The following is a 22,398-nucleotide window of genomic DNA, read 5'->3' on the forward strand; positions in this document are numbered from 1 at the left end:
ATTATATTAACCGTAGGTCTTTAAATGATACACATTTGGACATATGTAGATTAAGAATAGCTGTATTTCTAACATTTAAACGTACTTTAAACAATAAAAATGAGTGAAAATATAAGAAAAATGAAATATTTTTTTTTCAAGATTAAGGCATAAAAATGTTTTTGTTAGTTTTCGTATCAGGGATTCAGGGATAAGACAATGGATGAGAAATCAATCTTATATGTGAAATTCTGCCTTTGGTGATTTAAAACTATTGGAGGATAAATGGATGTAGACTAATTTATCTGCCATTGTCCTATTCCTTCCTCCCTGGTTATTTTTTATGGTGTGAAAGCTTATAAAAATTTGTTAGGGATAATTTTTGTTAATAGCGTTTGTTACCAGGAATAAAGGAGAGGTATTGGGTAATTGAGTATAAATTTTCCATCCAAATATTTAAACAAACTTGCACCTACTCTATAGAAAGAGTAACTATCTTTAAATACGTTTTATCAAATTTATACTCATAAATTAACAAATAGATTAACTGATCTCTTCACCAAAAATAACATTATCAGTGATTTATTGACAATACCATCTCAACCGTGGCCTTTTAAATGTACAATACTTTTCTTTATTTTCTTAATATTATGATTCCCTTTCTCCCCACTATGTGTGTGAAAGATTTTTGTGTTGAAAAGATACTTACATCTAGGAAATGGATAAAAGATCTCAAACACAAAGTAAGTAAACTTTTTGTAAATAATAAAATCAAGTATTATTATATCCACAAGTAGTACAGCTATAACAAGTTATTAAAATATTCATAGAAGAGGAAAGTAATTTGATGTGACTATTTTTTCAATTAATCTTTCATTTTAAGATTAGTGGCTAAGTAAATTTTAAGCAATCTATACTTAATATTTTTAAGTCCGTCTCTAAACAATTATATTGTCATAACTGGATATTGGTCATAATGTCAAATTGAATATAAGGTAAATTAGGCTTACAACAACCTGTCGATATTTTGTCAGTTTTGATGATTTGTATTACACATTCAAATTTTATAATAACATAATAGAAAACAAGTCTCTAGCCGCGAGAGAAAGATACTGAGTCCAGATAAAAGTAAAAATTGTGCAGAACTAATTCTTAAAAAATGACGAGGCATCATCGTATCACCATATTTTCCTGGATTTATGTGTAGTTACTTTAGAAAGGTTAGGACAATAGGAGTAAACGTATTTTATTTACTACAAACCAAATTTAAACTACCATAGCCATAATTTTCACATTGGATAGTTAATAATTGCCAATTGTCTTATCCCTATAGCCCTAATATTGATAAATTTTTAAGGAATCTTTCAATAATTGTCATTATTGAAAGCTACAAAAAAATCTTTAAAGGTTCTTAACTTTGAAAATTGCATCAATTTGAAATGGGAAAACAGTACAATAGAAACTAAAAAAATAAAACATATTTTTTCATTTTCTATTTTGATTAGTTTTTAGATTCATTCATAGTATCTTTTGTTTGTAAATTGCATTTGTCCATCATAAACGTATATTAAACAAGGATAATTTTCTGTCATGTATCGCAGCATTAACAAGAAAACTAAATTTAGATGAAACAATTCAGATGACTGAACACTTTTCTTAACATACAACCAAAGTTGGATGGCTCTTTAAATTGTTAAAATTATCTTCAATTGTTCCTTCCCTGTATGCCACAATTAGTATACAATTCCATTTGGGGGTCAAGTGCAAATACTTTTGAGGATTTTTTATTGAGGAGGGCGGGGGGGGGGAGGGGGGAGATTTATGAGGGTAGGCCTTTTTTTCTTCTGGTGTACAATCGCTTCCGCGTATTATCATATCCCAAAAGTTTTTTTTTATAGTCGCTAATATACACAATGACAAATAAATTAGAAGGTTAGTAATGGTTAGTGCTAAATTGCGGTTATGACTATATGTAAATAATGGATTTGTTATTTATTGGATCTTAAACCAGATTATTATGTACTCTGCTAAAAAGAAACTTGCAACTGCTGGCAAAAATAACGCTGCCCCTATCAGCCACCCCCTTAACCCCATCCCCTCCACTCCTACGGGATAAACGAACGAACCATATTAGCAACCTAAATTGACGACAATTTTCCCCCGTTATAATATCCACGTATATTCAATATCCATAAATATTATACATGTGGGAAATTGAAAGTACATCCCTTTCTCTAGGTTACAATTAGACTTGACCTAGGCATAACAAAGCTATTTTTACTAGGGTTGCAGGTATAGGACTTTGGAGGATAAAATTAATCTTCCCCCGTTTTCTGTTTATAATTTTCTTTTTTTCAGTTGTTTATTTTTAATCTAACCATCGCAATAAATTTAACTGTTTAAAGGGTTGAAGAAGTGCATGATCACTAGCCTAAAACCACTCAAAGACTAAGAATAAGCTACAGTAAAAAGGATATTTTACAAGAAATATTTTACTGAATAAATAAAACCTTACTACTTCATATTATTTCAGAATATTATACCTTTCTCGAAAGTCATATTTTGAATAATCTGAAAAAGTATGGCAGGTGTTACAATTAATGTTTTTCATACAGCTCTTAGATAAGAAAATGCAAAATACTTTTATAAGTCAAAGGTTTAATAGTTTTTTTTTCATTTTAACTGAGCTTCAAATGAGAAAATAGACATATGCTTAGATTTTAATTTTTTACCTTCTTAATGATAATAAAAAAGATTGTTGATTAATTGATATTTATACATTTTAGTAAAAAAAAGGATTACTTTATGGGCCTTCGAGTGTAATAGGCACATATCATTCTTATTTATGAAACATTCAACCAATTTCAAGTCATCAATATCAATAAGGAGCATTATTTTCCGGGGGGATTTTATATTGCAAATTATATAAGTCCCCAAAGTTTTATACAGTTAAACCTAACATTGGTTGCTTAAAACTGCGGGGACCGTATTAAATCTTGATTGAGTTGCACAACCTCTAAGTTCCAAAATTTTTCTAGCAATACTTTCAATCTAAGCTTAATGTAATTTTGTATATCATAATTGGGGCTTCACATCATTATATTGTCCTTTTAAAAACATTATCATAGAAATTTAATTAAAGTTTGCCGTTAAAACTGGCTTCATATTTATCTTTGTAGTGTTATTAAAGGGGTTTAAACAAACAATGAGAGGATATCAAAAATTCATTGTGCATTATACTTTAGTTCTAAAGTCATGAAATATTAAGGCATTACAATTCAGTAACAGCTATTTACAGGACGTTAATGTATTGTTATAAAGTTGTAGTAGCATGACTAAGGGAATGCTCCCCGTAAAGACAACAATTGACATTGTATCTTTAGGAAAGGATAGAAATAGTATGTTTAGAAGCAGCACAGCAATATTAATACTAAATAAAGAATGGTTTAGTTATCATTCATTTGTTATTCATGGGCTTATAAGATTTTCTTTAGCAATAACCAAACTGGATATTATAATTGGATATGAACATTATCAATTATTGTCTTATCCCTTAGGATCAAGAAAGAAAACTAAACTTTAATGCAGTAAAAAAAGAACCATATAAAATAGAATCAGAGAACAAACAGTGGAGATACTGTGTTGATACTGTATAGTATTATAAATTAGAAATTGACTGATGGACGTATGGACATACCCTATTGTAGAGCAGCTTTTCTTATAAAAAGTACAAGATAAAGGAGAGAAAGAGAGAGAGAGAGAGAGAGAGAGAGAGATAGAGAGAGAGAGAGAGAGAGAGAGAGAGAGAGAGAGAGAGAGAGAGAGAGAGAGAGAGAGAGAGAGAGAGAGAGAAAGAGAGAGGGTGAGAATAAGCGAAAGAGAGAGAGGGATAGGAAGAGAGAGAGAGAGAGAGATGGTATAAGAAAGGACACTTTTTACCCAATGTTTGTGTTAGATAAATGATTAGAGAATGCACTTATAAATAGCTCGTGTTGCAAAGTACGTTCCTATGGACCAAAAATTATCAAATTTAACACTTGTAAATCAGCTAAAGCTACTTAATATTGGACTGTTACACTATACATTAAGAATCCACCGTTGCCTATTTGTGTGTGTGTGTGAGTGTGTGTTTAGTATAGACAAAAGACATTGTACAAATGAGCGTTTTGAGCAGGTTATTGTTACTTTAAATAAAGGGATGGCGATTCTTAAAAATAAAAAGTACAATTATGATTAAAAGTAGTGTTGATCTACTTATAATCTATAATATTTTTAATGAAGAAAGATCAGTAAAGTGGATTACTGCAAAATTAGAACAAATTATTTTGCCAAAATATAAAGTAAGTAATAAAAGTAAATATACGTTCAAATAAGTATAGCAAATTTCTTTACACAACTATTTTGATTTCGAACATGTTTTATATTTCTTTTAACCCTTCAAATAAATTTTTTTTTCTTTTTTATTCGAATGGGTATCCCTATCTTAGTTTGGGTAACTGTACTAAACTCATTTATCTAGTATCTAAATTCTACACTTCAGGGCTAGCAGGGGCGTGCACAGGCTTTTATTTTAGTTGCAAATATATTTTAAAAGTTATATTGTCGGTCTGTCTGTATGCCTTTCCTTATGTAAAGCTGGTCTTTTTTAGGTCCTCTCTATGTGCACATCTCTACTTTCCCTGTATCTTTCTTTCTCTCTCTTTATCACTGTTTTTCTCAATCCCAACCTTATCATTTCATACTGATTCGCCACTGCCAACAGTCCTAGCTATCATTTAATCAAGTGGTTTGCCTTAAGGATATAGGAAATGCTTCCTAGAAAAACAGAGCTAATATATAAGCACTCAATAACTGATATATTTATAACACGTTCATTCATTCATTGGCTTACAAACTTTGGATACTTTAAGTAATAATGATTGGTTCGTACCAACTAGCCGTTTATAAACTTTTCAACCAATTATTTTAATCTACAGAACGGGCAATTTGTTTATCATGTGTGGGCTATAGATCATTTTAACGCCCATTGTCTTATCCCCTAAGATCACTGTTTTTCTTGCATTAACAAAATACAAATAATTCAGCAAACTTAATCAAAATTCAAAATTGTCATTAGTTTTATAGGTTATAAATGTGCATAAGGTAGGATTTTAAATATTTCTTCCTCTCTACTTTTCTAAGTGTGAAACTCTGTCTATGGTTTTCTCTTTATAAAGGAGAAGGGGCGGAATTGCATATTGATTTAAGAGCCATTGTCTTTTCCCTTACTATTTGCATACAAAGAAAATATAAATAATTTCTTATTTTAAGCACATCTTTAATCATCTACTATTCGTGGATAATTATTATGAAAAACAGGAGAGAAAAGGACAATGGAGGTTAAATAAATCTACTGCCCTTTCATTCACCTAAATTTACCAACTAACAAAAAGATTACAATTACAATTTGGGGATGATTTATTTATTTACTTTTTCCTGATTATATAATTTTTAGAATATTCTATTCTTTCCCTCCACCCTTCAAGATTAAAATTAAAACGCGATAGGGGATAAATATGAACAAAGAGGGGGGAAGTAAACTCCATTAAACTTTGTCCAAAAGTAGCGCAGCTATGATGAGCTTAAATTTTTTTTTTGGAACACAGTAATTGATTATAAAGAAAAAATTGTTACATTAATTGTTTCCATAGGAAGTTTAAAAATCCCTCAAAAAGAAGGACGATATAGCCAATATATGTAAATATTATTTAATAATGGACGTACAGACGGACATACCCAAATTATAAAGCCGCTGCGCTACTAAAATCTGAGAGAGAAAATAAATTGGCTGAAAAACAAAGGCTATGCGATGAAGGGTTTTATGAATATAAATTACCTTTAACGCCACAGTTTCCACCTGGAATAGGCCAATGAAAGAAAAATAAAACCCACCCCAATTTTTTTTCTTTAATAGCTAATCAATATTGGGAAAGAAAAAATGAATAATATCTAATCCTAATTGAAGCTAAAGTTTTTTTGGGGGGAAGGCTTACAAATCTAAGCTTTTTAAAATGAAGATAATATGAAGGGCCATAAAGATTTTTTGAGGGGGGGGGGGGTGTAATCTAATTGGTGTAAAAAAAGAATTTCGATTTCACTTGGAGAGGGGTTTATCAGGTGCCCTGAGGCTGGTGGCAAAGCCAATATAATTTTGCTGATTAAAAATGTCCTATACATAGTAGTCAATGAGGTATGTCTAAAATAAATGAGCTAATTTCAAAGGTGTTTATTCACTTGCGCATATTATCAGATCCGCATTGAGATCATAATTGCAAAAGAAACAACTGCAATTTGAAAAGAGGGGTGGTTTGTTGTTGTTTGCCCCTCCTCCTCAAGGTTTAAAATCCCCCTGGTAAAACCCTGCGTACGCCACTGAATGAGATCAACCAATAATTGATTGATTTTACTGAAGCTATAATATGCAAAATTCATTTGCGGTACTGAGTGCACATTTATATCAAAGCTTGCGGAGAAATTAATTGCTATATGCATGATGGGATGATATTAACACATGTAGTGAAAATTTTTTAATTTATTTTTAGTAGCGAAGCTACTCTGTAATTCCAAATGCGTTCCGTCTGTCCGTCTGTCAGACACAAAGTGGGGAAAACGTTATTTTCTCGGCAAGATACACGGCTGAAACTTTTTGTCGACATTACAATCATAAAGGAGCTTAACTATAAAACATCTAAGGCGGTCGGACTGCTTTTAAGTGGTTTTTGGCTATTTTGATATTTTTCACCTTTTCACATTGGAGGCATAACTTACGGGTGGTTGGTTGGACAAATTAACCTCAGTTATAGCTTCGCTTTTATATTTTGTTTTAAAACTGGCCTTGGCTGGCGTGAAATGAAAAATGTGAAACTCGAAATTTAATTATAGATTATGTTATATTAATATTTTGCACAGGGCTGTAAGGATATGACAAAGGAAAATAAATTAATCTTCCCCCATATAAAGTTTATTAGATAGAGATGAACAATGGGGGAAGAAATATTTCTAGATTTTTTAATTAGCCAATGTCTAATCTCTCCCTCCCTGAAAGTTTCGTCATACTGATAGGAGTTTAATTTTATAAAATGATTATTAATGAGGCATCTATGCAGGATGCTATTTTACAGGGTCGTGTCCAAAAAGATTTTTATTTTTTAGATTATTTTCTCGTTCAACTTTTTACAGTTTTACGAAGAGAAAGACAACAATATCAATAATTAAGATATATGCTTTTCTTATAGTTTGTGCCTGTTTAAAGTTTTTGTAGGCAAAAAGGACTGTAAAGGGTAACTAGTTACTCTATTTTATATTAAAATTATCTTCCTTTAAGTTTCTAATTAAGTTTCATTATTGGTAAATGGTAATCTTTTTTTTAAATTAACTTTAAAAAAACTTATTTAGAATAAAACTTTGTGACTCTTTACCTCTGTTTACTGTCATATTGGTTCATTCAGCAAAACTAAGGTGGCTGTATTTTCTCCAGTTAGGATGTACTTATTGAATTAATTTTTGACTGCATAATGAAGATGAATATAGAAACCATCAGCAAATGTACAAGTTTACATCAAGTATAAATGACAAAAAAATTCTACTTATTAAACTATATGTCATTTTACATCTTTAAAATGTAGATACAAAACTACTAATAATACAAAATTACTAATAATTAAGGGAACACAGTAATAGTGTCTGACTGATTGTGACGTAACAAAAAAAATAGCCAATGAGAGGCCACTATAAATTTTACCATTGGTCAATAACGGCCTCTCATTGGCTAATTTTTTTTTGTTACGTCATAATCAGTCAAACATTATTACTGTGTTCTAATTAAGGTGGGTAATAGGCATTTTCTTAAGATTTGTCCTACTTATAAATATGAATGCTTTTAATGGAGACCCTGTAGTAAGCAAAAACTGTAGAATGAGGTAGGTATGGAACTATTGCATAAAATTTCATTATAATCACCATCTCCATGCCAAAACAATTTCATTTTGAATTAGGATGAGTCTTCTATAGTAGTAGGTTGCTTCTCTATAATTCGGGTTTGTCCAAAATTTGGAAACATGACTATTTATTCACTGGTCAGTCTTTATGTCATTACAACAAGAAATGACCTTTCTATTTTCTATGCTATTAAAGGAATCTTAAGCAATAACACATAAAGGATAAATTTTTAAAATTGTTTTAACTAATTTTAGTTTAATTAAGTATATTTAAATGAATTATTGAAAATTTAAATCAAACTACAAAAATACCATAAAAATACGTAATTCCTTCCTGAAAATTATCCAAATTTTGCATAATTTAACAAATTTGATACAGAATATTCACCAATAGTCACTTCAAATTAGTAAAAAAAACCTTTACGATTATGTCAAAAAGTAGTGTAATAAAAAAATTAAAAATTTCAGAGGGGACGAATCATTAATCAAAAGATTTTCTTTCGATCCAAAAACTAGCTGTCAAAGGAATCATTTTAGGCATAGACTTATTTTTACATGTAGGACTAACAAATAGATTGGAGAGTAGCTGCCCTCATCATAAAGGGTAAAAAAAAGGTTGTTAAATGCAATTTTATTCCGGAGGTGATAAAAAAAGGTTTCCAGGACAAAGGTTCCTTGAATAAGAATGGGAAAAAGTCCCAGAAATCAAAGGATATGACAATGTATGATATTTTAATATTTCTCCCAATTCTTGTGTGTAAAATTATCAGGCAGGTTGCTGTATATTGGAGAATAGAATAGAATGGTATCTAAATTAATTCAACTGCAATTTTCCTATCCTGTATCTCTGAAAATGCCCCCAGGAAAACTTTTTCTCCTCGTATTGCAAGAAAACTAAAACAAGGGCAAAAATGTCCAAAAAGCGAAATAGGTATCAGGGTAAAATACACAATAGAAAAGAAATATTGAAGTATTTGGGTAGATTACGAAATACAAACTATAGCAGTTGGAAATACTTCTAGTAAGATCTCAAAAACAGCAGTCAGGGAAAAACACTTACCTATAAAAATGTATATATTATAAATCAATTTTAAAACTAAGATTAACAATTTATTAAATTCAAAAGTAATATAATAGTAGTTAGATTTGCAATTAAAACAAATTATAGATCAGCTAGACCAAATAATTGGTAATATTTTTTATATGCCTTTTTATATGATGGTTTTAAACTATTTTCCTCTGCTATATAATGAAAGATGCTGCTAGCAAATTAAAAGGCATCTACGCCTCTAAAAAAGTAGAAGAATAAGGAAAGGCGTGAAAATGTTAAAACGAAGCAATTGTTATTTTTATTCTTATGCATTGTATTTCAGGCATTTAAGGGACAAAAAAGTAAAAAAAAAGGTACTTAAAATGTATAGTTATTAATGTTATTGTACAATATGGTGCAAAAATCGAGTAAGCTTATTGAAATGTAGAAAATGAAACATATTTCAAAATTTCACCTCTTTAATCTTATCAACATCCTTTTAAAAAAATAAACTCGTGGACAGGGATAACGTAAAAATTCGAGATACAAGGACCTTCGCTACTTTATAAAAGAATAAAATAACTACAGAAAGTTATAGCTTAATGCATAGATGGACGTATGGACAGAACACTAATAAAGGGTAACTTCTTTACCATAAAATAGAAAGAAATATAAATTTAATTATTTCTTTTTATGAATATTGATGCATGTCCTTTTAGACAATAGTAAGCTAATTATAGTAATTAGATGAGTGGGGCTATGGCATTATCTTGGGAAAGCGATCAAATTAAATTGAGATCAAAAGGATGAGACTCAAATAGAAAAAGGTTCTTCAAATTTTCTATAAGCAAAGCTATTCTTCTACAATGAAATGTTTGTTAGTCTTTTTCTTTTCTAAATTATCTTACAGCATTATAAAAATAAAAATAAGTCCTATAGTAACAGAATATCATTATTAAGTCAGGTTATAACACTTTTTATATGATGTTGAGTCAACATCAAATATGACAACAATATGCTTTTAATCTTAACTGGGTCGTTAAGAAAAGAATATTTTCGTTCTTGTCTTTAGTAAAAAATATTTTGAAATCTATTAATTGACTTACAGAAATATCTTTTTATTGTCTAAGGATAAAATATCGCTTGTTTTAGGAAGCTTTTTATAAATTGTTTGCAATATTTATGCCCTGTAAGATCTCTTAAACGGCTTGACTAATCTTTCACAATTCGAAACCTTTAGTTTTGGTAGGTATTAAGCTATTTAGTTAGATGAAAAGTAAGTCAACCCCCCTTAAAGACAGGACCCAGAAATAATGGGAGGGGGAACAACGGCATCTCTATCTCCCCTTTGGAGGAAAATTAATTTTATTTTATGCTAATAATCATTTGTTTATGATAAACTTGTTTTATAAATTGCTTATCTAAAGATTACATGAAAACATGCATATAATAATTTATTACATGTTTTACGGATACATGGATACGATAAATGAGGATAAAATAGTGTTCGACTAACTCATATTTGTGAAATCAACTTTTGGAAGAAAAAACGTTGAAGGAAAAAGGCTCTAGATTTGTATACTGCTATTGTCTTATCCGTATGTAAACAAACAAAGGATGCATTACAGACATGGAACAAATATTATAGAATATTAAATCCCTGTTAACATTGAAAATATTGAGTAGACTTATAATATCAAGAATTTCTGTCGACTGAATCACATTTACCTTAATATTCACGTCAGCTTTATATTAGACAATGAACTATTTACTTATTGCTACTATGCTGAATCAGAAATTACTTAAATCTAAGACTTGATCGTAGACATGTTTTTCTTAGAACACTATGTCTAATCGTCCTATGAATCTTCAATCAAAACATCCAGTTAGCATATAAAATATAGTATCGTGCAAAAGTTTGTGTCAATATAAGTAAAACTTAAAAGTTTACAAGTTTCAAATGGGCGTACGGTTGTGTTACTCTATTATTATTTATTCTATGGTTAGGTAACTGTAAATGGTTATAATGTGTTTAAGACTCATTTCCAATGTTGCAGTTTTACAGGAATTTAGAGATTGGACAATGAAATATAAATTTATTGTCTTCCCATTTTTGTCATATATATTGTAAAAGTTTTTGAAAAACTATTAAAGCTAATGTTGATTTATCACCCTTTGTCCTATCATTCACAAATTTTTATATGGATATATGGATTATAGATATGGGTATTGGTAATTCTAATAAGGATAGTCTACACTAGCTAGCCTTTTCAAAATCTAACCCTTATTTAAAAACAAGGATGGCAACATTCAAAATAGCGATATTCATAACTAAAAAAGCAATAACAGCTAAACTTGAAAGATTTTTCTTAGTTTTATTCTGTAGAAAATTTACCAGTCTTTTTCCCCAGATATATTAGCTTAGATTGGGGACTAATTCTTAAGAGAAAACTCTTTCTCTCTCTAGTAATGCTATAAGTTAGTAAGTATATATGAGGAAAATATATCTTAAATTACATATTTCTTTCATCAAGTAATACTTTTTAACTTTATTAGTAGTATTTTACAAGGGTTTTTTACTCATTTTTAAGGATTGGTCTTATGTTGCACAACATTATTGCAACATTATCCAATTTACTCAAAATAGACCACTTTATAAAAATATGTTATATTATACATATTATGTAAATATGTTATACATATAAACAGGATGGTCTTATCTTGAGACAGATTTTTTGCTACTTTTTAGGAGGGGGCGGGGGGAATAAAATAACAAAATAAAATAAGTGGGAAACTCAAAATTAGGTAAATCGAATTATACAAAAATTGCCCTCTTAATATCACGATGTTTCAATTTAAGTTGAAAGAAAAGGAGAGAAAAAAGATAGAAATATTTATAAATTAGAGAAAGACAAGAAGAAAAGAGAGAGAGGGGAGGAGAGGAAAGAAATATGGAGAGAGAAAGAGAGTGAGAAAACTAGCTAAAAAGTAAATAAAAAGAGACATAAAAAGAGAGAGGGAAAGAAAAAAAAAGAGAAAAAGAGAGAAATAGAATAAAAAAAAGCGATAAAGAAAGAAAAGTTAAAGCTAAGATAGAGAGAGAGGGTGAAAATAAGGGAAAGAGAGAAAGAAAAGAGAGAGAGATTTAGTTACATAAGTAATGAAGTTTTAATAAAGACATTTAGTATTCTAACTGCTGGGTTAGTGCCCTGCAAACATTTATCTTAACAACCATCGGACAACCCGCCCCGTTATCTTTATTATCCTTTTAAAAAGAATACTTAGGTAAAATGTAAAAGTATAAATGGAATTCAAGTATAAATATGTCATATAGAGTAATTTTTTAAATATATCAATTCAAAATGATAAATATTGAGGAATTATTTAAGAAAAATTGGATTATATTATTGTGACCGATTACAAAGTTTCAGTTTATCAATAAATCAATAAACATGATATATAGTTCGTTAGTTTGTTTATTTTAAGATACTTCATTTAAATAAAACTGCCCTTGAAAGACAAACAAACAGACAAATTAGCATTGAATTGCTATAGAGTAGCTTCGCTACTAACAAGATAAAAAGACACTAAAGCCATTAAATTTATCATACAATGAATTAATAGTTGTAATACATAATTTATTTCTTTAAATAAACAAGGATATCTATGTCACAACTTAGCAGAGCTTAAACAAGCCAATGAAAAAGAACAGTAGATTAAGATGAAGTAAGAAATCAGAGAGTTTTGCAAAGATTAAGTAATACTGAATACGATGTTTTTTATATTAAAATTTGTAATAAAAAGGGTTATGATTTTTCATTCTCGTTCTCGAACATAAAGAGATAAATCAATTTGAGATATAACTTCATAAATAGGGAACTTAATGGATAAGACAATGGACGATTAAGTTATCTATACCCCCAATTACGATTAAAAGTACAAAATTATTCAAGTTAGGAAACTGATAGTTTATACAACTCAACTTTAAAAAGAAAATTTAAGCCAACGTATGCGGGAACTATTGTTTATAGACCAATGTTCCAGAGTCTCTGATAAAATTGTAATAATTTACATATGAAACAAATAAAAACTAAATTACAAATCTATACTTAGGCTATTCCAAGGAATAATGACCATAAGGTTAGAAACTTCATCAAGTTTTTGTAATATGGGGAAATTGTTGTTTAATGAATCCTACCCCCCCCCCTTCTCCCCTGAGACTTTATAGCTATAACTTCAGCACTTGGTAGGTAAATTTGTCAGGGAAAAGGCTAAATGAAGTCAACTGATTACAAAATAATATCCTCTTGTTTATTCGAATAACCAACGATGCAATTTTGATTATTACAATTACGGAATTATGGATTATCGTCCATTACCATATCTCAGTATATCACACTATTCGCACACCTTTTTAGCAAATCTATCCACGCACCTTAACGTACTACCCCATCCAATTAAGCGTTCACTTAATCAAAGTTATTGGCTTAAAACAAGCATTCAACTTTTCTACATACAAATATATGTACAGTTCCCTGTTAAACTATGGTGCTATAATTACATCAAAACATTACTCTAATCAAAACAATTTTATAAAAAAAATCTTATATAGTAGATGCAATTTTCTATAATCTAAGCTTGTTAACTGAAAGTTAAAAATTGAGTATGTTGTTATTGTGTCAATATAATGTCGACATTATGTCAGCCAAGACCATACAATCTTTATAGAATTTACGTCGTCTTTATGTCTTTACAAAGGTCCTGTATGACATTAGATTGACATTATAATGACAATTTTACATACACCATTTTAAAACTGGGATCTTAGATGTATAATTATTATGTAATTCGACAAATATTAAATTAATTACATGTCAACAATAGCTACCAGGTTCAACAGAGCATGCAATCACATTCACACACACACACACATACATACACATACACACATACACACATACACACACACACACACACACACACACACACACACACACACACACACACACACACATACATACACATACACACATACACACACACACACACACACACACACACAGGAAGTTTTTAAGCAGGGTTCAAGAATTTGAGGAGGCAAAGGAATTTACAATAATATCGGCAATTTCCCACCAAAATTAATTGTGTACCCACTCTTCAAAGTAATCCTCATTATAAGTGAAATAACAATAAGTCAATAACTAGCGCAGTAATAACTAAATGCATTTGTTAAACTTTATTTTAGGAAGGTATTCACAGTAAATAATAACTAATGTCATTTTATCAGAAGATAATATAAAAGATAGTTTACTCAGGTATCTTCTAAATCTAGCGATCTTTAGTCTTTAGATATACAGACAAAACATAAAATATCTTTTGTGGGATGTCTTACAAAGGGTCTTAATAGGATAAATAGATAATGCTTTTATTCCTTAATGTACAACAACTCTAAAAATCTTGTTCTAATGTGGTTGTGTGTGTACATATATGTGTGTGTGTGTTTGTGCTTATAAGTCAGGGATCTGAAGGGATAAGGCAATGGCCGATATATTGATGCGTCCTCGATGAAATAAATAAATTGACCCTCTGTAGAATATAATTGATAGTTGAAACATGTGGACACTCAACTTAATGAACCAACTAATCAAAATTCATTAAAATCCTTAAGCTTTTAAACCAACGAATAAGAAAACGCTATTGTAAAACTTTGGGGACTAGTGTAATAAACAGCCCAATGTCCCCTCCCTGCTTATGAGTACATAATTGTATGTGTGTATGAGTTATATAAGCAATATGCGCAGTACTCGGCAGCCGCGAGCCAGCCGCCTGTAAGCAAAACGGAAATAAAATTTGTATAACTTAAAAAATCAGCTGGGTGTTTAAAGCTGTTCTTAATATTACAATTCACCATTCGCTAAAGCTTTAAATTCTCCAACGAGTTTCAATTGTCGACTGCCGAGCCTTGGTATAATGGGTGTTAATAATGTTAACTGTTTAAACCTATTTATAAATACCAGAAATACTTACCCTAACTCCCTCCCCCCTCCCCCCACATGAAAAAAGCACATTACCCGTCTTCGTTTTTAACAATAGCTATTGATCATTAAAACGAGTTTAGTGCCTTTTTACTAGCTGACAATAACAGCATTTTACGATGACTTATTTCTTTGATCAATAAGGCTTTGAAAAAAAACAAGATTTTTCCTAATAGATTTAGCAGTGCATCCACTCATTAGCCATTCATAAGACACAAGTCTGTAAGCCATTTCTCACACTCACTTTACTTTTACTAGTTACGTCATTAATTTGTCTTATATCGAACTTTATTACAGTTTTCTATTTTTCACTTAGATACACGGGAGGAGTTTACCATTCTTTCAAAAATGAAGAAAAAAATTATTTCATCCATTGTCCTAGCGTTGTATTCTTTGATTCAAAAGTACACTGTTGGGTAGGTAATAAGCAAGGAAAGGATATCTTGAAAAAAAAATATTATAAATCTCGAAAACTTTTTACCATATAACTGAATCTTATTACGACATAACATATTGTTTCTTTATAGAAAAGTGGGAAGCAAAATAGTTTTCCTTTGGGAATAGAAATAGCTATATTAATCTTTTGCTGTTTCGTGCAGTAAATAAAGGGAAGTGGGTAAGAAGGGAGTAAATGAAGAAAGTGGGTTATGGGGAAAGTTTCCATTATAAATTTTTGACAGAATCCTGGTCCCTTAACCCTGATGCTGTTAGTATTTATTTTTCTCAGAAGAAATATCCATGTCCCGTGTTTAAATACAGTTATTAAAGAACAATAGTAGTTAAGGACATAGGATTTTTTTGATTACTAAAAATTGCATACACTACGCTGATGAACTGAAATTAGTTTCCGAATGTGAACACATTTTCCTAGGTGTTTCCCAATCCTATCTCAATATTTGCTACTAGCTAAAAAAACCTTCAAACTTAAAAAAAAATCAAAATTTGAATGTATTAACGATTTATACATTATACATTAAAAGTTTAAATTTTTTTTGGAAGTTTGAAGGTTTTTTAGCTAGTAGCAAATATTGAGATAGGATTGGGAAACACCTAGGAAAATGTGTTCACATTCGGAAACTAATTTCAGTTCACCACTACGCTCATTGTAAATTATTGTTTCGAATGCGTAGCTTATATATTGTTAGATGTGTACGTCTGCATGTATAATACCTATCTTTGGTTGACCTAGACGCATAGTATATAATGTCAAAACTTCAAAAGCCCATTTCCATAATGGATTCGCAACCATTAATATCCACTGTATTATAACCGGTCCCTAGCCATACTGAAAAATTATTTATAGCATCGTACTACATACAATTTTCCATGAATAACTGGTTTTAATCTTAGTCTAAAACTTGTTCATCATTATTGAATTACCGCTCGAAGGACAAAAATTGTCCTTGTTTTTAAAGTTATTTTTTGGGCGAACATAAAAGAGTTTTAATGACCCTGTGATTAAAAGTTTATTTTCTATTGTTTTTCCCATTATTCTTGCTTAAAGTTTTTTTTCCAGAATTATTTTAAGTATAGGAGCGGAGATATTCATTACTCCAAGCTTATTCTAAGAACCTCCATTCAACGCTCATATTCAGTGATTTACTGACAATGCCTGCTACAGTATACTTTTAACTTTTAAAACTTGTTATTTCTGCATTATTGCGGCGCTACCTTTGGACATAATTTACATTGTTCATTCTTAAGTTATTTTTTTACAATTATTACTTTTATAGGTTTTGTGTACATTTTTAATAAAGGAAGTCCTTCTTAAAACTTTGCGATGTTGTTTTATATATGCGTTAAAGTTATTTATACTTTATAAAATTTAAACTACAAAGTAAACCTATTATATAAAGTAATAATATTTTTTTGTCTAAAGTTTAAGATTTTAATAATAAATTGCGTTTTCCAATTTAGGGAAGATTTAAGATAGATTTAGGTGGTTTTATGCTATTTTTCTTTTCATCGCTCCCCCTTTAACTAAAGAGCTCCTAGATGCTAAGGGCGCAGCTACTAGTAAAAAAATAAAAAGAGCTACTATTCCAAAACTCATTCACGTACACACATAAATATACACACACAAACAAACACACCCCACACACACAAAATAAAGAGTGAGAGCTACTATTCCAAAAATGGAAAATACTCTATTGTTCTCTTTACACACACACACACATACACACAAAAAACACCTAGATATATTTGATATGATGATAATCGAGAAAAAAAGTTAATTTACCATGGATTCTTAGATATATACAGGAAGGGAGGGAGAGGATAATGCCAAATAATTTACACCCCTTTATTTCCCTGGAAAATATCACCAATCAAAGGCATTATTTGACACTTTAATTTTATGGAACATTGAATTATCGTGACTTGTTCTATTGTACCTTAATCCGTGAATATACTACTACAATTTTTTTTATTTCCCACGAACTAAAACATTTTTTATTAATCTAATTTAACCTTTTTCTATATTCAATAGAATAAAATATATTTAATAAGTAGTAGACATTTAAACGAGCTAAAATGTCATATTTTGTGATTTGTTGATATTACTACTAGAAAAAAACTTTTATATATTTCATATTTTTCCTTGAATTATAATTTTGTTTATTTACTGATATTTAAACTAATAATTAGTAAAAAAAAATTGTTTTTAAAAGTTGTCAAGTATCTAACAAGCAACATTTCAACTAGAAGTAGCTATGCCTAAAAAAACCTTTTACTTTTTCACCAACAAAAGATGCAGATATATGAACAAAGAAAAAAAGGATAAGCAGGGCTTTTTTCTCCTTATATGGAGAAAGAAAGAAAAAAAGTAAGGAGAAGGAGAGAGAGAGAGAGAGAGAGAGAGAGATTGGGAGGGGGATTGGAGGGTAGATAAACATTTGCAGATGACATTAAAGATAAACTTGCAGAAAAATCTTGAATTACATAAAGAGATTTACACACACACTCACACACACAATTTTACACATAAAAGACAAAGAAGTAACACTGAATACCCATTATGCATATAAAAAGCTATTATTAGAATCTGTAAAACTAAAAATGTATGTACTTTTTAAGTGTAAAAAAACAAACAAAAAACTTTTTATCGTTCTTCTTTTTTTTATAAATTTTAGAAGGGGTAGGTATTTAATGTAAAGAAACACTATATTGCCTAAAATTTTAAGTTCCTACAAACAACCATGAAAGGAAGAGGAACTAGAATGTTTTGATGAAAAAAAGCCTACAAATAGTACCGACAAAATAACCACTTGCGCTAACAGAGACATCTATGCTTCCAAACATTCTACAGATTTACAGGAAAAAATATCTTTTTTCTATAAAACTGCAGTGCTATTATTACATCAACATCAGATTGAAGTTTTACATTTATTATTATAATAAGATTACAATTATGATTTTGAAATACATTACCCCATCTTTGAAAATTTAAGTTTAAGAACGGAAATAACTATTCAAGAAATATCAAAATAAACCACACACATAAAATAAACAAGATTCATTCAATAAAGATCAATCTTTTGGCTGAAATATAAACAAAATAATATTCTATAAACGTTTTTATAATTTAGGGTATTTTTAAGCCGATATAAAATAGTGCTTCTAAATAAAATCTACTGATCCCATAGCCATGTACAATACATCAATCGTCTTATATTGTCCACCTAAAAAAAGACTGATCCATTTTTTCCTAAAAATGCAATGTAACCAAAAATAACAAACAAAAAATAACATATTTTTCCTCATTTTTAGATCATGGACAAACAAAAAGAAGATTACATCAGGGGTAGAGGCATAGAAAAAAAGGAGTTTTATCATTATCATATAATTTTAAATTTAACTTACATTTAACTTAAAAATGAACTTTGACAACAAGTAAAGCAGCAATAAAAAGATTACAATACTTTTAATGAAACAAAATATTAAAGAATAATGAAATAAGAAAGGAATGTTTTTGCTAGGTGTTGTAATTAAATCACTTGTATTTTTCTATACAATCTATGTAACTTAGGAATATCTAAATTAGTCCACAAGAAAGAAAGGCACAGACAATTTGCTTAAAATTTACATGTGTACACAGACAATCTAACAATATAGTAGCTGCGCTATTTTAAAAAATGCAAGGACGGAATGACTTAAATCTGAATCTATTCACGAAAATCTTCTTTCTTTGTGTGGTCCAGGGTTACAGAGATATGAATGGTAAATAATTAAAAATCTCCCAAAATATTATGAGTAAAATTCTGGCTTCTCTAGCTCTTAAAATTTAAGGGAAGAAAGGGTTTTAGAATTTTTAATAAGCTATTGCCCTTACCCTCACTGACAAAAAAGGCCTAAAAATATTGCTATCTATGTATATCATGGCTCTAAATAGAGATAAAATAGAAAATATAGAATTTCAAGGCAACACAAATATACAAGGACATTATTATGCAAAGAATAAAAATGGATAACTTTCAAAAACCATTACTTTTTTCTAAACTTTTTACTGTTGTAAAAAATGGGGTAAAATTGTTATTGTTCATAAATAAAATTGCTTACTAAAAGATTTTCTAGATTCTGAATCAATTTTAAAATTGTAAAATTTTTAACACCCTCTAATTTACAAAAAAAATCCTTGAAAAGGCTAAAAATAATAAGAATAAATATTTTTAGATCATGACTTTTAGTTTTCTTTATTTTCTGTTTTCATCATTAAGGATATGATATCCATAAGTAGTGAAGCCATAAAGCGCTAGCAAAATTTTCAAGACTAGAGAAAATAGTTTTAGTTAATTAGATATGAAAGGAGTATGGGCAATAATGATAGAAACAATAATTAATCTTAAAACAAGCCATGTAAAATATCATACTTGTACAAGAAATATTAAAAATTGCAATTTCATGTGATTTATGTGTAAAATCATTTTGACACCGTTTTGGCAAATTCTCAAAGGTCGCCCCTAAACCCTTCTTAAAACAATTAAGCACCCCCTTTACTTTTCTTAATCTATTAGAAAAAAACAAGAACAATGAAGGCCATAAGATAAAAGTAGCGCAGCAATACAAGGTCTATATCATATACTTTATGAAAAAAAGATAAATATAGTATTGTACAGTGTTAGACTGTTAGTGTTACTGAGAAAATATGAAATGTCAAAAAGAACATATTTGAAGAAATCATCAATTATTCAATGGATATCACATTTACATTGAAGATTTAAGTGATTTTTATGGACATTTTTGAAATGCCTCAATAAAAAAGGAAGTTGCAAATAAAATCTTGATATTGAGATGCTTCACTACTAAAAAAAGGTAACAAAAATGCCATAATGTCAGCTCTGTAAATTGTTTCTAAAATACCTCCCCACACTTTTTTATGATTTATGATTTGAACCTAATCATTATTGTTGTTACTCCTAATCTATGTGCTATCACGCCCGCATAAGTCAAAAAATCACAAACTAATAATGGCATGGCAATTAAGTTTACTGAGAGTACGTTATAGTAATGATGAAATTGTTGGAGAAGAATATTTTTGTAGCTGTAGTAATAATTTTCAATTGTAATGTGGTATTCATTGATGAACACCCTAATGTGCTATTATCACAAGAAAGGGAGTTGTGTTGTAAAAAGAGAAGTAAGAAATTAAGGATTTTAGAAACGAAAAAAATTATTCATTCAATGTATTTCAATAAGTAGCACACCCTTAACTAACTATAAGTACTTTATTAAAAAGAAATAGTATAAAACTTTAAAAACTTGTAGACTTTTTACCCAATAAGTTATTATCTTAGAAAATTTGCGAATGAAGCAAATTTTTAGAAGGTATTATCAACAAATCACTAACAAGTTTGCACATTTTATTTTATCAAGAAAACATGGTAGCGCATTTCAAGGGTTTTCATCAGCTATAGTCTTGGCATTGAGTTGAAGCCATTCTGATTTCCTATAAACTTCCCCCAGGCATATAGGGATAGGATATTGGAGGATAAATCAATGTTTCCCAAAATTGTAAAGTGAAAAAAAATGGCTTTGAAATCTGGGGATTTTTGGGAGAAAGAAAGGGATGTTGATTAAATTTTTCTCTAAATCTCTGATATACAACCCTCAGTTCTTCCGTTCAATTAAAAATTAATTTGATTTATGGATTTTAGTAAGGGGTGTGCATTCACCTCTGCCTATGTATCACATTATACAAATCTTATTACAACAGCACAAATTGTCCATTACTGTTTCCCTTCCTCTAGTCATAAAACCTGATATTTTTTGCTGACGTGTTTTTTTTGCAAATCATAAAAATCTATGCGGATGAGATGATATATGCGAAAGTGGTTGCACACCCATAGTTAAGTAGAGGTTAAAAGTGGGAAAAATCATCATATACACTTGATTTATAAATGATTGCCAAAGAATTTTTCGTTAAAAATTCAGACACTCTGTAACTTATTTTGCAGTAAATATGTACGTAGATAAAAAAAAGACTGTTATTCAAGAAAGGCAAAGTTTAGAAAGAAGGAAGCGCACTTTTATGAGAAAAAATAACCCAACTGCTCCATAAAAATGCCAAATATCTACAAGAATCTCCTTGGAACTACTTTTCCACAGCTACTATAAAAAATATCCCCTACCTTACTGAGAGCTACTGCTGCAATGGGCATATTAACAGCCTTCTCTTGCGCAGCTTATACACGGCAGAAAACTTGAAACGGCTGTTCTCACGGTCTAGCAACATTATTTCTACCAGCTGCTACCAGTGGAATCACATCCAAAGAAATAACTAATATGGCGCTGCGGCACACACCAACACAAGCTTGCCTGAAAAGTAGAATAATCATTAATAGTTTTATTTTTAACAAGGATAATAACATACTTAGTAGCTTAGTAAGAATGTGTTCATATGGCTGTCAGTCAATTTTGGTCGGTTAAATTTGAAAACTCTTGTTTTTTTCCGATTTTAAAATCAAATTTAACTTTATCATACTTTAATTTTTATAAACCCCGAACCACTTCATTATGCAATCTATATTTTGCTGGATATTTTGCCTATGGTAGTCCATAAGTGTACAGCTTTACAGTATATTGTTTCTATTTGTTAAAGCAACACGTATGATAAAAGAAAAAGATTCTTTTTAAAGTAAAATGCTTATATATCAATTGAAATCTATATTTTTTGATTTTTTACTGATCCACTTCATTATGCAAATCAAAATAAAATCAATGGGAAAACGTTTGTTTTGCACTTTTCTCCACTTTTCAAAATTGATTATGATAAAATAACAGTTTTTTAAGGGATTTATGCATTAATTTTAATGAAAAACAGTTTAAGGTAGATTTTAATGATTTTTCTAACTAATAAATAATTTTAAAAAAGAAATTCTAT

The 22,398-nt window shown here is 29.6% G+C and overlaps 1 protein-coding gene across 3 annotated transcripts in view; it reads right to left on the reverse strand.

Annotated features, from left to right (window-relative positions):
- LOC145322364 (uncharacterized) overlaps nt 1-22,398 on the reverse strand; it is a 225,466-nt gene that overhangs the window by 88,462 nt on the left and 114,606 nt on the right. For all 3 annotated transcript variants that reach the window (XM_080164348.1, XM_080164349.1, XM_080164347.1), the window contains one exon: nt 21,647-21,833. In XM_080164348.1, the coding sequence (XP_080020474.1) occupies nt 21,647-21,676 (30 nt within the window). In that variant the 5' untranslated portion in view covers nt 21,677-21,833. The remainder of the gene's footprint in view (nt 1-21,646; nt 21,834-22,398) is intronic.

The sequence above is a fragment of the Acartia tonsa genome, chromosome 6, assembly GCF_053477335.1.
Source record: "Acartia tonsa isolate MP-2025a chromosome 6, ASM5347733v1, whole genome shotgun sequence".
Taxonomy (NCBI): Eukaryota; Metazoa; Arthropoda; class Copepoda; order Calanoida; family Acartiidae; genus Acartia; species Acartia tonsa.